At 36.8% G+C, this 13036-nt stretch overlaps 1 protein-coding gene and 1 pseudogene across 1 annotated transcript in view; one reads left to right on the top strand and one right to left on the bottom strand.

The window, feature by feature from the left end:
- The window catches only part of LOC102884742 (ATP-binding cassette sub-family A member 3), an 84451-nt gene that overhangs the window by 45791 nt on the left and 25624 nt on the right, over positions 1 to 13036 (top strand). The window contains exons 16-20 of the mRNA XM_025047284.1: positions 1605 to 1703; positions 2182 to 2350; positions 3509 to 3806; positions 6952 to 7208; positions 7374 to 7559. Coding sequence (XP_024903052.1) covers positions 1605 to 1703; positions 2182 to 2350; positions 3509 to 3806; positions 6952 to 7208; positions 7374 to 7559 — 1009 coding nt within the window. The remainder of the gene's footprint in view (positions 1 to 1604; positions 1704 to 2181; positions 2351 to 3508; positions 3807 to 6951; positions 7209 to 7373; positions 7560 to 13036) is intronic.
- LOC112480275 lies at positions 2735 to 2853 on the bottom strand (annotated as a pseudogene).

Raw genomic sequence — 13036 nt, 5'->3', positions numbered from 1 at the left:
ATGTACATTATATTTATTAAATGTCATATATAATATGTATTATATATCGTACATAATATGTAACAAAACTCATGTGATTAGGAAAACAAATATCCATATATTAAGAGTAGCTGTCCCTGGGGATGACAGTATGATGATTTTTATTTTTTTATATGTTCATTTTCTGAATTTTGTTCAATGCACACATATTAATTTCATAACTAACCTAAAAGAAGCAGATATGGGTGAATCCTAGCTGAAAAGTCAAACAGAGACCCATGGACACAGACAACACTTTAGTTGGTGACCAGAGGGAAAAGGGAGAGGGGAGAGGTAGATAAGGGCGAAGGGGGTCAAATATAAGTTGATGGAAGAAAACTTGACTTTGGGTGGTGAACACACAATGCGGTATACGTATGACATATTATTGAATTGTACACTTGAAACCTATATAATTTTATTAACCAATGTCACCCCAATAAGTTTAATAAAAATAAATGTCTTGAACATAGCTTTTTTAAAAAAAGCCATAGGAGGAAGTGGATTTAAAACACATGAAATGCTGTCACGTAGAGAGATTATATCAGTTCTATATGACTTAAAGGCGTAGGATTAGAACGAATGGGCAAAACTGAATGGAAAACAGTTTAAGCTCAAATATGGAGGAAATTTTAATAGAGCTTCCAAAGAGGAAATTTTGAGTTCTCTCAACACTGACAGTGTGTGAAGATAGGTTCAGTTGCTCCTCGGTGGTAATGTAACGGATGATTTGGAGACCTGGAGTTTTCTGGAAAAGATAATCTATTGAATGTAAAATGCCATAAAATCTTCCCAGGAAAACTGTCCTTTAAAAGCCTCGATGTCTTGACCTTTCATCTGGCTCAATTTCTACAGATTTTTTTGGCTGTCAAATCACATGTTTCTATTTACATCTTCAGCTTCTATTGCATCTACTCCATTTTCTATTTTTTTAATTTATTTTAATTATGGTGATACCAGTTCACAAAATCCAGTAAGTTTCAGATGTATAATTCAACAGTATCCATTTTCTATTTTTGAGTATTTTTTTCTCTAGTAACTTGGATATGATTTTCTTTTTTGACTTACTGAATAATTGACCGAGGAACCATGTGTGCGATAAGTTCATCCGTGTCAACCTGCTAGAGTTATCAGCGTAAATAAGATCTCTTGATAGTTTATTAGAAGACCAAATTTTTGTTTCCAAGAACTAAATAGAAAGCAATTTGCTGTAGCAATTTACTAGTTTCTTTTCTTTTTCTTTCTTTCTTCTTTTTTTTTTTTTTTACCATTTTCCCCACCTTTTTGATTTACCAGAGGCACAAAATTATAATGAAGCATTGAAGTGAAGAACGATCTACATTTTCATTTTTTTTTTTTTTTTTTTTTTACCATTCTCCCCACCTTTTTGATTTACCAGAGGCACGAAATTATAATGAAGCATTGAAGTGAAGAATGATCTACATTTTCGCCAGTCCTGAGGGGAAATTAGAATAAATGTAGAATAGAAAGATGTAAATAAGTAAATCTGATTTCGTGCTAGCATTTCCTCTCTCCCTTCCTCTCTCCCTACCCCATCCTCATCCCCATTTCTATTCTTATTCTAGCTTTGAAGCTCTGTTTACTGATCTGGAGAAAAGGCAGGCAGAGCTGGGCATAGCCAGCTTCGGTGCCTCTGTCACCACCATGGAAGAGGTCTTCTTTAGGTGAGCCACAATGCACAGGGAGACTGACATGTCGACCGAGAAAGAGCCATGTCTCAGTGTCCTTTGTCAGTTTACCACACTTTCAGATTCACGCATTAGAAATTTAAGAGGTCGTTTCTTTTACGTAATTTCTTTTGCAATGAAAACACTGAAAAAAGTGTTAACCACCATCATTTATAAAGGAATGGGTAGTTAAAGTATGGATTAGACTACGATCTTTAACTTCGATGAGTTCAACTTAACGAAATGCTCATTACATTGACCTTGTTCTTCCCACTTCGCCACGGACTGGTGGCAGTCTGGTGACCAGCAACTGGGAACCACTGCTCCACCATACTTGTCATGTCACTTACCGTGGCCCTCCCCGTCAGTAAGCAAACCAAGGAGACTTCTGAGTTGGGGGTTGTGACTCACATTCTCCAAATAAGATATGCTGGGGTAACGTTGACATGAAATTCTTTGTATTTTTTTAATGTAGGGTCAGTAATATGGAAGATTTACAAACAGATATCCTAGCTCCCCAACCTCAGTCTCCCTCTCTGATGACCGAAGACTCAATCAAGAACCAGAATAGGAACATGTCCAGAAATGAGAGGCCAGATTCTTCCCCCGTGAACGAAAGCCCTCCTGTTATGTTTAATACTGGGGTGAGCACCTTTGCCTAAACACCTGATGTTTATTTGGTTGGAGCACAAGAGGTATGTTTTGTTTTGTTTTGTTTTAATACTTAAACAAAAGGAACATGGAATTCTCAGCATTTGTAGACCTGACCAGATATGGAGCAGCCTGAACCAAAACCTAATTAATTTCCTGGTGCAGAGATAACGGACACTAGATAAAGGACTCAGCTGTCGGTCTCACATTGTTGTTCCTCTCTTCTTTTTTGTTCGTTTTTAGAATGTTTTTGGTTTTTTCAGATTGATAACCCTATTTTCTTTTTTTTTTTTTTTTTAGGCAAGGCAACTCTTGGTTGACCTCACAGATTGCAAGGACCTTGTCAGCTTACACTCTCTTATTTTTTTTATTTTTTATGCCTACAGCACCTGGTCTTCCTAGGTGGTCTCCCATCCAAGTACTAACCAGGCCCAACCCTGCTTAGCTCCCGAGGTCAGACAGGATCGAGCTTGTTCAGGGTGGCATGGCCGTAGATGATAACCCAGAAATTTGTTAGTTCATTGTAGCTGCAGTGAGCGCGATTCTTGATAATCGAGCATGCACAATATTTTTAAGTTTTTGCATTGAGGATTGATTTTACATAAAGAATTGTTCTCTAATCAGTGCGATCCTCAGCATGGGAAAGAAGCCTCTTTGAGTTGCCCAGCATTTATTTCATTCTCCTTCTAATTATCTATTCCTTCTATAAAGCATCCTGGTTTTCTTGACTATCAGAAGATTAAGTGAGATTTTAAGTATGTTATATCGAAAGCCAGAACTTAAATATTTTATGTGATAGGTATAGCAGAGGTCAGCAAACTTTATGTAAGGAGATAATAAAGATGTAAGGCTCCGTGGGCCATACGGTCTCTGTTGCAATCACTCAACCCTGTCATTGTAGCAAAAAGCAACCATGGAAAACACAGGAATGCAGGGACTAGCTTCAAGGACTCCTGCCTTGTACAAACAGAAGACTGATCAAACTCTCGTGCACTATCATACTATGTTTGGATTCCGTACCAAGCATTTATTTATACAAACCTTACATATCTTCTACCATAAAACTCCGAAGCGTCCACCCTTATTTTGACACGATGGCCTGGTTAGCTCCATGACTGCCATGACGCTGCGTTTCTCTCTCCCCCATCTAGTACCTGCTCTGCCAGCAGCAGTTCCTGGCCATGCTCATGAAGCGGGCGATGTTCAGCTGGCGCAACTGGCAGCTGGTCTTGCTGCAGACGCTGGCGCTGCTCGGCTCCTTCGCCTTTCTCACGGAGACAGAGGTTTCATGGAACAGTGACGACGAGGCCAGGCAAATGGACCTGGGTCAATACGGTCCAACCGTCGTACCTTTTTCCGTTTCTGGGAATTCTAATTTGACTCCGATTTTCTTAAAGCATCTCAAGAGTATGCTAGAGTCCGACAGACACACACTTAAGGAAGTGCAAGGTGAGGCCCATTAAGGGAAGAGAGATGACTGTTAGATGAAGATGGGGTCATGTGACTTGTAAAGAGGGACCCTAATTGAATGTTTGGCCACCTGCTCCATTCATTTCCTGTTAGTTGCCAGTTTTACAGAGGCAGCTCAATGAGAGGCAAGAGAGACCCTCTTGATTTTAGCCATTCTGGTCGGTATGTAGTGATATTTCATTGTTGTTTTTATGTGCTTTGCCTTAGTGTTCATTTTGACATCTTTTCTGGTGCTTGATTTGCCAAAAATGTGTGCGCGTGTTTTTTGCTCCTTATAAAGGTGAATGGTGTTTTCTGTTGACTTTTGTGAGATCTTTATCTATTTACTCTCGTACTGTCGACTGTCTTTTCACCATCTTAACAGGTTTTGCAAGACGAAGGTTTTATTTTGATGAAAACGGTTTATTAATTTTTTTCTTTTACGAATTGTGCATTTCGTGTCAAGTCCGAAACCTTTTTGGGTAGCCCTAGATCCTGAAGATTTTCTTCTAAAAGGTTTATAGATTTCTAAAAGTATAGTTTTACACTCTACATTAAAGTTCATGATCCATTTTGCATTAATTTTAATATAAAGTGTAAGATGTACATTGAGGTTACATTTTGTGCCTATGGATGTCCAATTGTCCAGCAACTTTGTTGAGTGATGAAATCCATTTAATTATTTTCCACCTTTATCAAAAATGAGTTGGGCATATGAGGATCTATTTTTGAGTTCTCTATTCTAGTCCATTAATCTATATATGTTACTTTACCAATATTTTGCTTAAAATATGGCAGACTGACTCCTCCTACTTATTTTTGTTTTTCAAAATCATTTAATTTCTCTGATTTCCCTTATAAATTTTACAATAAGCTTGGCTATACCTACAAAAAATTTTTTTGGAATTTTGATGAGAATTGGATTAAATCTATATATCAATAAGGAGAGAGTTGACATCTTAACTGTGTTGGGTTTTGTAATCCATGAACACAATATGTGCCTCTATTTAATTAGAACTTTTTCAATTTCTTTCATCAGTGCTGGATACTTTTCATCATATGAGTCCTGCATGTATCTTCTTAAATTATAGTCAAGTATTTCACTTTTGAGCGAATTTAAATAGCATCGTATTTTAAATTTCGGTGTCCATATATTTATTCTAGTTCATAGAAAACAGTTGATTTTTGTAAGTTTATCTTGTATCCTGCAACCTTGATGAACTCATTTATTAATCCTAGACATTTTTTGTTGATTCCTTGAGATTTTCTAGAGACAATCATGTATTCTGCAACCAAAAGCCATTTCTGTTCTTCCTTTATGATCTGTAAGCCTGGCATTTCCTGTTCATGCTTTATGGCGCTGGATAGAACCTCAAGCACGATGTTGACTCACAGCAGTGAGAGTGGAGATTGTTTTTCCATTCCCAGTCTTAGAGGGAAAGTGTGCAGTTTCTCACCATTAAGTGTAGTGTAGGCTGTAGGGATTTTGTAGCATTCTAAATATAGTTGAAGAAGTTTGGCTCTATTCCTATTTTCTCAGTTCTCCTCATGAATGAGTACTGCATTTTGTCAAATGATTTTTTTCTGTATAGATTGATGTGATTATATTATTTTTCTTCTTCAGCCTATTACTATGGTAGATGACATTGATTTTTAAATATTGAACCAACCTTGTAACTATGGAATATTTCCCACTTGGTCACAGTGTATAATTATCTTTTTATATTGCTGAATAATATTTGCTAATATTTTGAATAAGGAGTTTTACAACTATATTCATGAAGGACATTGGTCTGCAATTTTCCTTTTTTGTACTGCCTCCATACAATTTTTTATATTGCTGAATAATATTTGCTAATATTTTGATAAAGAGTTTTACAGCTATATTCATGAAGGACATTGGTCTGTAATTTTCCTTTTTTGTACTGCCTCCGTACGGTTTTGCTCTCGGGGTATTAGCAGCTTCATAAAATGAATTGAGAAATGTTCCCTCTTCTTTCTGAAACATATTATGTATAATTAATGTCGATTTTTTTTTCTTAAATATTAGAATTCTCTAGTAGAAAATCTGGCCCCAGAGATTTGTTTTGGTGGGAATTTTTACTTATAAATTAAATTTCCATAATAGTTATAAATTCAGATGATCTATGTCATATTGGGTGAGTTGTTGTAGTTTGTGTGTTTTGAGGATGTGGTCTATTTTATCCTAATTGTCAAATTTATGCACGTAGTGTTGTTTGTATCATTCCTTCAGTATCCTTTTGATGTCTCAGAATCTGTAGTGATTTCTCCTGTGTCATAGCTAACATTGTTAATTTATGTTTCTCTCATTTTCCGTCCTCTTTCTCACTGTGTTTTGGTTTGTCTTTTGTAATCGACCTGTCTTCCAGTTCCCTGTCCACTCTTCATTTATATCCAACCTGCTGTGAGTTCTTAATTGTAATTAATTGAATTCTTAATTGTGATTAATGTGTTTTTATTTCCGTTCTAATGTTCATATTTATTCTTTCTATGGGCTCCATTTCTCTGGTGAATTCTCTGGTTCTAATATCTAGTTCACCCATGGATCTGTTTCTATTATTATGTGCTTTTTCTTGGTTCTGTTTTTTGGTATACCTAGCAATTTTCTCATTGAATGCCAGATAGTGTATGTGAAAGTTATAAATATTCTGCATAAGATTATACTCTCTTGAGGAGGTCTAATTTAATTTTTGATAGGCAGTTAGATTAAGGGAAGACCTAAATCCAATCAGGGATTTAAGTGATTTGGGACTTGGTTGAAGTTTTTATAAGAACTGGTCTATTTCTTATTCACTCTTACTCCCAGGGTCTCGCCCTTTGTAAGCCCCATGGAGCCGTAAGTGAAAGGACTTATCTCAGTTTTCGACAGATATGTTTAAAGAGTTTATACCATGTGTTTTTTCAGTGAGGTAGGAGTTTAGCTTACAGGCTGTGAAGAGAGAGAGCTTGGAATTTAATGATGCAATGCAGTGCTTGAGGAGAATGGCAAACATTTGAAATAATCATGAAGAGAAAACTGAAAGGAATAAGAACCAAGTAAAATTATTTTGTTTTTCTTCCCCAGCATGTATGGTAGATGATCTGCTTTGTGGATAAACTGGCCAATATTGCTTCTTCATTCTAGGTAACTTACTGCAATACTTGATAGAAAATGAAGATTGTATTCGCTTATGCATTGTCGCATTTTCCATTGAGGCGACGACAAATGAAATAACATTTACCTGTCTGTTCAACAATCAAGCATACCATTCGCCATCCCTGGCCTTGGCAATATTAGACAATATTCTTTTCATGACAGTTTCTGGCCCTGATGCTTCCTTGACAGTGTCCAACAAACCTCAGCCACGCGTTACTCCCAAAGAATACAGTGAAATGTATGTCGTCATTTCCTTTAGAATAGAGTTTTATACTTGAAATGCATTTCTCCCACTCTGATTACATTTGTATGATTAACACATAGTTACTGACAGAATTTTGTATTTTCTGCTATGTTGATTTTTTGATATTTCTACTTTTGTTTTTTGTAGGTTGTCAAATGAACATCAGGTGGCCATAAATATACATTTTGGCATGGCTCTTTTCATCAGTGGCTTTTGTCTCCTGACAGTGACTGAGAGAGTCTCTAAGGCCAAGCACATCCAGTTTCTGAGTGGGGTCTATGTCCTCGCATACTGGCTCTCCGCTCTGCTGTGGGATCTCATCATCTTCTCTGCCTCCTGCTGCTTACTGCTGGTGAGGGTTCATTTTCCTTCTCCGCCCCATGAAAAATTTCTATTCCCCAATTATATTATAAATCTAACCCTGCCAATAAACTATCTTTGCTCATTATCTTAGAAAAGACATTGCAAAAATCTCATGGTAGAAACTCTCTCTTTCATATTCCTTCATTAGAAGAAAATAACTTTTCTTTACAAAAGCACAAAGACCTCTCATGGACTAGTTTCCCATTTATGTTCTCATCAATTTATACTAACCCACAAATCCTCTCTCAAGGTGGAAAGGCTTTTACCTGTATTAAGAGGTACTTATGCTCTTATTACATACATACGTGGTAGTATACATACCACTTGGTCTTGTCCAGTTTTGTTTTCTACTAGACCTTCTGGATGTTCTATTGCAACTTTTCTTCAAGTTTCTATCAATTTATTTTAAAAACTGTATTGAACACCTGCTCTTACCCAGACACTGTCCTGGAGTTCGGTGTGTGGTTCGTCTATGTATAAATCTAAATTCTACCTTCCAGTCCTCTTATTATTGGAGTTCCTAACCAAAGAAGCTATATGTAAGATCACTATTTTGAAGTTAATCTAGTGCTCGGTAAGTCTCAACACTGAACTTTGTGGAAAGAAGTGCATTAGAGAACACATCGTAGACTGGAAAGCGAGGCGAGGTATACTGTTCTTACTCTTCCCAAATTCACAATCATCCAATTTCTGTCAACAAAGAATTAGAACAAAGAGTAAACATATGTAAATGCACGCCATCCTATTCCCTAGTGAAAAATGGCTTCATGTGTTCCATAAACTGTCCAGTCACATGAACAAGGTCTTTCTTTTGGAGCGTGTGCGTGTGTGTGTGTGTGTGTGCGCGCGCGCATGCGTGTGTGCACATGTGTGTGTACATGTGTGTATTATGGAGGAGTTAGAGAGTGTATCTAGAGATGAAATCGAGAGAGGGTAAGTTTCTTTCCTAATTATAGGAACTAGGATTTTAAGTATGAATAAGAATATGACTCATCCTTCAAGTAATTCTCTGTTCAGTAATAGATATAAGCTAACCATGAAAATAAAATAATTACGATAAAATATGTTGACGTTTATCATAAAAATATGATCATCATTTTCTACACAAGGGACCAGCACAATTACAATCTCTTTTCCTCCTGTCTCCGTCCCTGTCTACTCATCTCTTGAATTCTTTTTCATTTATTTTTTCATTCACTTTCTATCCTTATTCTCTTTGTTCTTAAGAGTATTTGAGAGGATTTATTTAAATTCTATACACTGTACTCTCAAAACTGTGAGTGTATAGGCATGTAAACATGTCGGCCTATAGGGTAGACATATGTCTGAGTATGTTCTGGGAATAAAAAAAAAAAAGATAAATGTTCTTATCCCAAGGTTGAGAGACATCTGGGAGTTTTCTCTGCATGTACTGCATATACACATACTGTGTCCAAGGACCTCTGTGCAGGATGTGGTAGCGAGTTGTGTTGGGAATGTAGAGAGAAACTCTCCAGTGCAGAGATCCACGAGTTAGAGTGAATCGTAGGAAGTGCTATCTCTGCATGTCCTCCATCTTGCTGCATGGTATTCTACTTCCCGTTATGTACCCAACAGAAATGTGTGTAAATTTTAAGACACGTACAAGAAAATCTTTGGAATCATTATATTTGTAATAATTGTTATGGGCTGAATTATATCCCCTCAAAGTCATATGTTTAAGTTCTAACCACCAGTTCCTTAAAATGTAACTATATTTAAAGATAGGGCCTTTACAGAGGATTGAATCAGTGATTTAGAAGGTAAAGCAGCTGGAAACACCCAATCATAACAGCAAAAAGTAAAAAGAATCCGAAAAATTGAGGATAGTTGAAGGGGCCTCTGGAACATCAAGTGTAACAGCATTCACATCGTAGGGGTGCCAGGAGGAGAAGAGAGAGAACAAAGAATCGAAAACCTATTTGAAGAAATAATGATGAAAAATTTCCCTAACCTGGTGAAGGAAGTAGACATACATTCCCAGGAAGCATGGAGAGTCCCTAAAAAGATGAACTCAAAAGGGCCACACCAAGACACGTCGTAATTAAAGTGCCAGAGGTTAAATACAAAGTGAGAATCTTAAAAGCAGCAAGAGAAAAGCAGTTAGTTACCTGCATGGGAGTTCCTATAACTGTCAGCTGATTTCTCAACAGAAACTCTGCAGGCCAGAGGGATTGACACAAAACATTCAAAGTGCTGAAAAGCAAGGACCTGAAACCGAGATTAGTGTACCCAGCAAAGCTATAATTTAGCATCAAAGGACAGATAAAGCACTTCCCAGACAAGAAAAAGCTAAAGAAGTTCTTCACCACCAATCCAGTATTAAAAGAATTGTCACAGGGACTTATATGAAAAGAAGAAAAAAAGATCAAAAATACGAATAATAAAATGGCAATAACTAACTATCAGCAATTACTTTAAATGTAAACAGGTTAAGTGCTCCAATCAAAAGATATAGGGCAGCTGAATGGGTAAGAAAACAAGACCCTTACCTATGCTGCCTACAAGAGACTCACTTCAGATCAAAAGACACACACAGATTGAAAGTAAAAGGATGTGAAAAGATATTTCATGAAAATGGAAACAAAGCTTGAGTAGCGATGCTTATACCAGACAAACTCGACTTTAAAACAAAGGCTGTACCAAGAGACAAAGAAGGACCTGGGAATCCCACTTCTGGGTATTTGTTTGGAGAAACCCAAAACACTGCTTCAAAGGGACATGTGCATCCTTATGTTCATTGCAGCATTATTTACAGTAGCCAAGACAGGGAGGCGACTTGGGTGTCCCTCAGCGGATGAATGGATAAAGGGTGCTACATATATACAATGGAATATGACTCAGCCATATAAAGGAATGAAATCTCGCCATTTGCAGCAACATGGGTGGACCTAGAGGGTATTGTGCTGAATGGAGTAAGTCAGACATAGACAGACAAATGTCATATGATTTTGCTTATATGTGAAATCTACATAACAGGATAAACGAACAAACCAAACAAACTCTTACATACAGAGAGCATTTTGATGGTTGCCAAATGGAGAGTGGAGTGGATAGGTGAAGTGAGGGAGGGGATTAAGAGGTATGAATTGGTGGTTATGAAATAGTATTGGGGATGTAGAGTACAGCAATGGGGAATATAATCAGCAGTATCATAACACCTGTATGGTGTCAGGTGGGTACTAGATTTATCAGGGCGATCACTTCATAAGTTACATAAATGTCTCATCACCATATTATGTACCTGAAACTAATATGATATTATAGGTCAACTGTATTGAAAAATTAAAAAAAACTTTTAAAAAGAACTGTTAAATACATCTGTGTAATAAAACACCGTGGAACCATTTAAATGCTTCTACTATACGTACATAAAAAGGTAATTCTAAAATCGAATTACAAAGGCATAACACAAAGCGATTTTTTAAAATTTGGAAAACAATATGCCATTAATGACATTTGTATATGGCTGGTGGGATCATTTGGATTTTTCTATCTTTAATCCTTATATTTTGCACAATTAGCATGTACTACTTGTATGACAATCGAAAATAGAGGTAAAAATTTTTTCAAAAGAAAAAGAAGGAAGGAAAGAAAAGAAAGAAAAAAGGAAAAGAGAAAGAAAAAGAAGAAAAAAAGAAAGAAAAGGAAGGCAGGAAGGAAGGAGAGAGAGAGAGAGAAAGCCTTCAAAGAGGTGATTAAGTTAAATGAAACAGGGTGGGCCTTCATCCAATTTGACTAGTATCTTTTTTGAGAAGAGGAAATTTGAACACACAAAGACACTAGGGGTGTACAAGCACAAAGGAAGGACCATGTGAGCACACAGCAGAAAAGTGACCATTTGCAAGTTTAGGAAAGAGACCTCAGAAGAGACCAGCCCTGCTGACACCTTCATATTGAACTTCCAGCCTCCGGAACTGTGAGAAAACTAATTTCTGGTGTTTAAGCCACCCAGTTCCTGCTATTTCCATTGTGGCAGCCCTAACAAACTAATTATCGAACACTGGAAACAACCCATTATCCATCAAAAGTAAAATAAGTTGTGATACCAAGGAGGATACGGTATAGCAATAATAAAGAATGAACTAGAGCCACATTCAAAAACATGGATGAATCTTGAATCTCACAATGCTGAGTGAAAGAAGCTGGACAGAACAGGGTGCACATGGTACAATTACATTGATTAAAAGTTCAGACTGCAGATAATACTGCACACTGAGTCCTCAATGTCGTCAATGGGTTCTATGACTTTAAGTGAGATAACATATAATGAAACCATTTCTACCATAGTCTACTTGATATAAACAAAAAGAGTTAAGTTCCTACAGCATCTCATCAATATTATAATGAAAACGTTGAACAAAACGACATTAATATTAGAGGACCTGCCTATGTGATCACACTGTTAAGAGATATAAAGAAAAGAGTGTTTATGGTAAAAATCAGAAGAGTGGTTCCTTTTACAGGAATTTGGGGAGTTCGCAGTAGCTTTCTTTGGGTACTAGAATTGTGGTCATTGCCCACAGGGTTATTTTGCTGTAATTCATTGTGATAATTCATTTATGTGTTATGTACTCTTTTGGACGTGTGTTACATTTCATAATAAAGAGATCAAAATATTTACATGAACACCTTATTTGCATGTTCATTTAAGGGTTAATTTGGGTGGAATCTGCATATTCACAATACATCATCTTCTCATCCAAGTACGGAGTATATTGCTTGTTTATCCAACAAGGAATTCAACTTTTCTTTGAAATAGGTTATGATTTGTGACATTGAAGGATTATAAACCTCCAAACACAGGAATTCTTACATCACCCCAACTTTTCTTTGATTACCTCATTGTAGTTATTCTGTTTAGGTGTACAGTATGCTTATTCAGAAACAAAACCATAGCTGTAGGTATTGAATTCAACTGTGACCTGCTAATCTTCCCTATTGCTATCGCTGCCAGCACCAAGAACATCAGTCATCAATTGCATAATGACTATTCTTAGCTTAACCTTACTGTTTACTTCTTGGTTGTCCTGCCACGTAATTACGCAGTTGCCCAAAGGTGCACCTCTGACTTTTGTAGAGAAACTGCAATACTAACTAATGAGATACAGATTTCCAGAATTGTCTTTCCTTTAACAAGTACAAATTCATCACCTGACCACCATCCATTCAATTTAGGTCCCTCTAATTGTGTGCGTCATCATCTGGTTTTTTATTTCAATTAAAAATTTCAGAAGGAGGTTCCAGAGTTGCTGGGGTGAATGTAATGGGAATAAGGGGAATAGAATAGAAACAGGAGACCCAGTTTAGAGATGGGTAGCAGTGATGGGTGAAGTATACAGTCAAGAGGAAACATCTTTTAAAAAATAGTCTCTCTTTAGAGAAATAATCTACTTTCTGGAAAAGTTGAGAGTTAGGATTATTGGGGGAAAGTATACTGACTTTGTT

Source organism: Pteropus alecto, unplaced genomic scaffold (assembly GCF_000325575.1).
Source record: "Pteropus alecto unplaced genomic scaffold, ASM32557v1 scaffold15, whole genome shotgun sequence".
Taxonomy (NCBI): domain Eukaryota; kingdom Metazoa; phylum Chordata; class Mammalia; order Chiroptera; family Pteropodidae; genus Pteropus; species Pteropus alecto.
The sequence above is the reverse complement of the archived record's forward strand: the minus strand, read 5'-3'. Positions and strand labels throughout refer to the sequence as shown.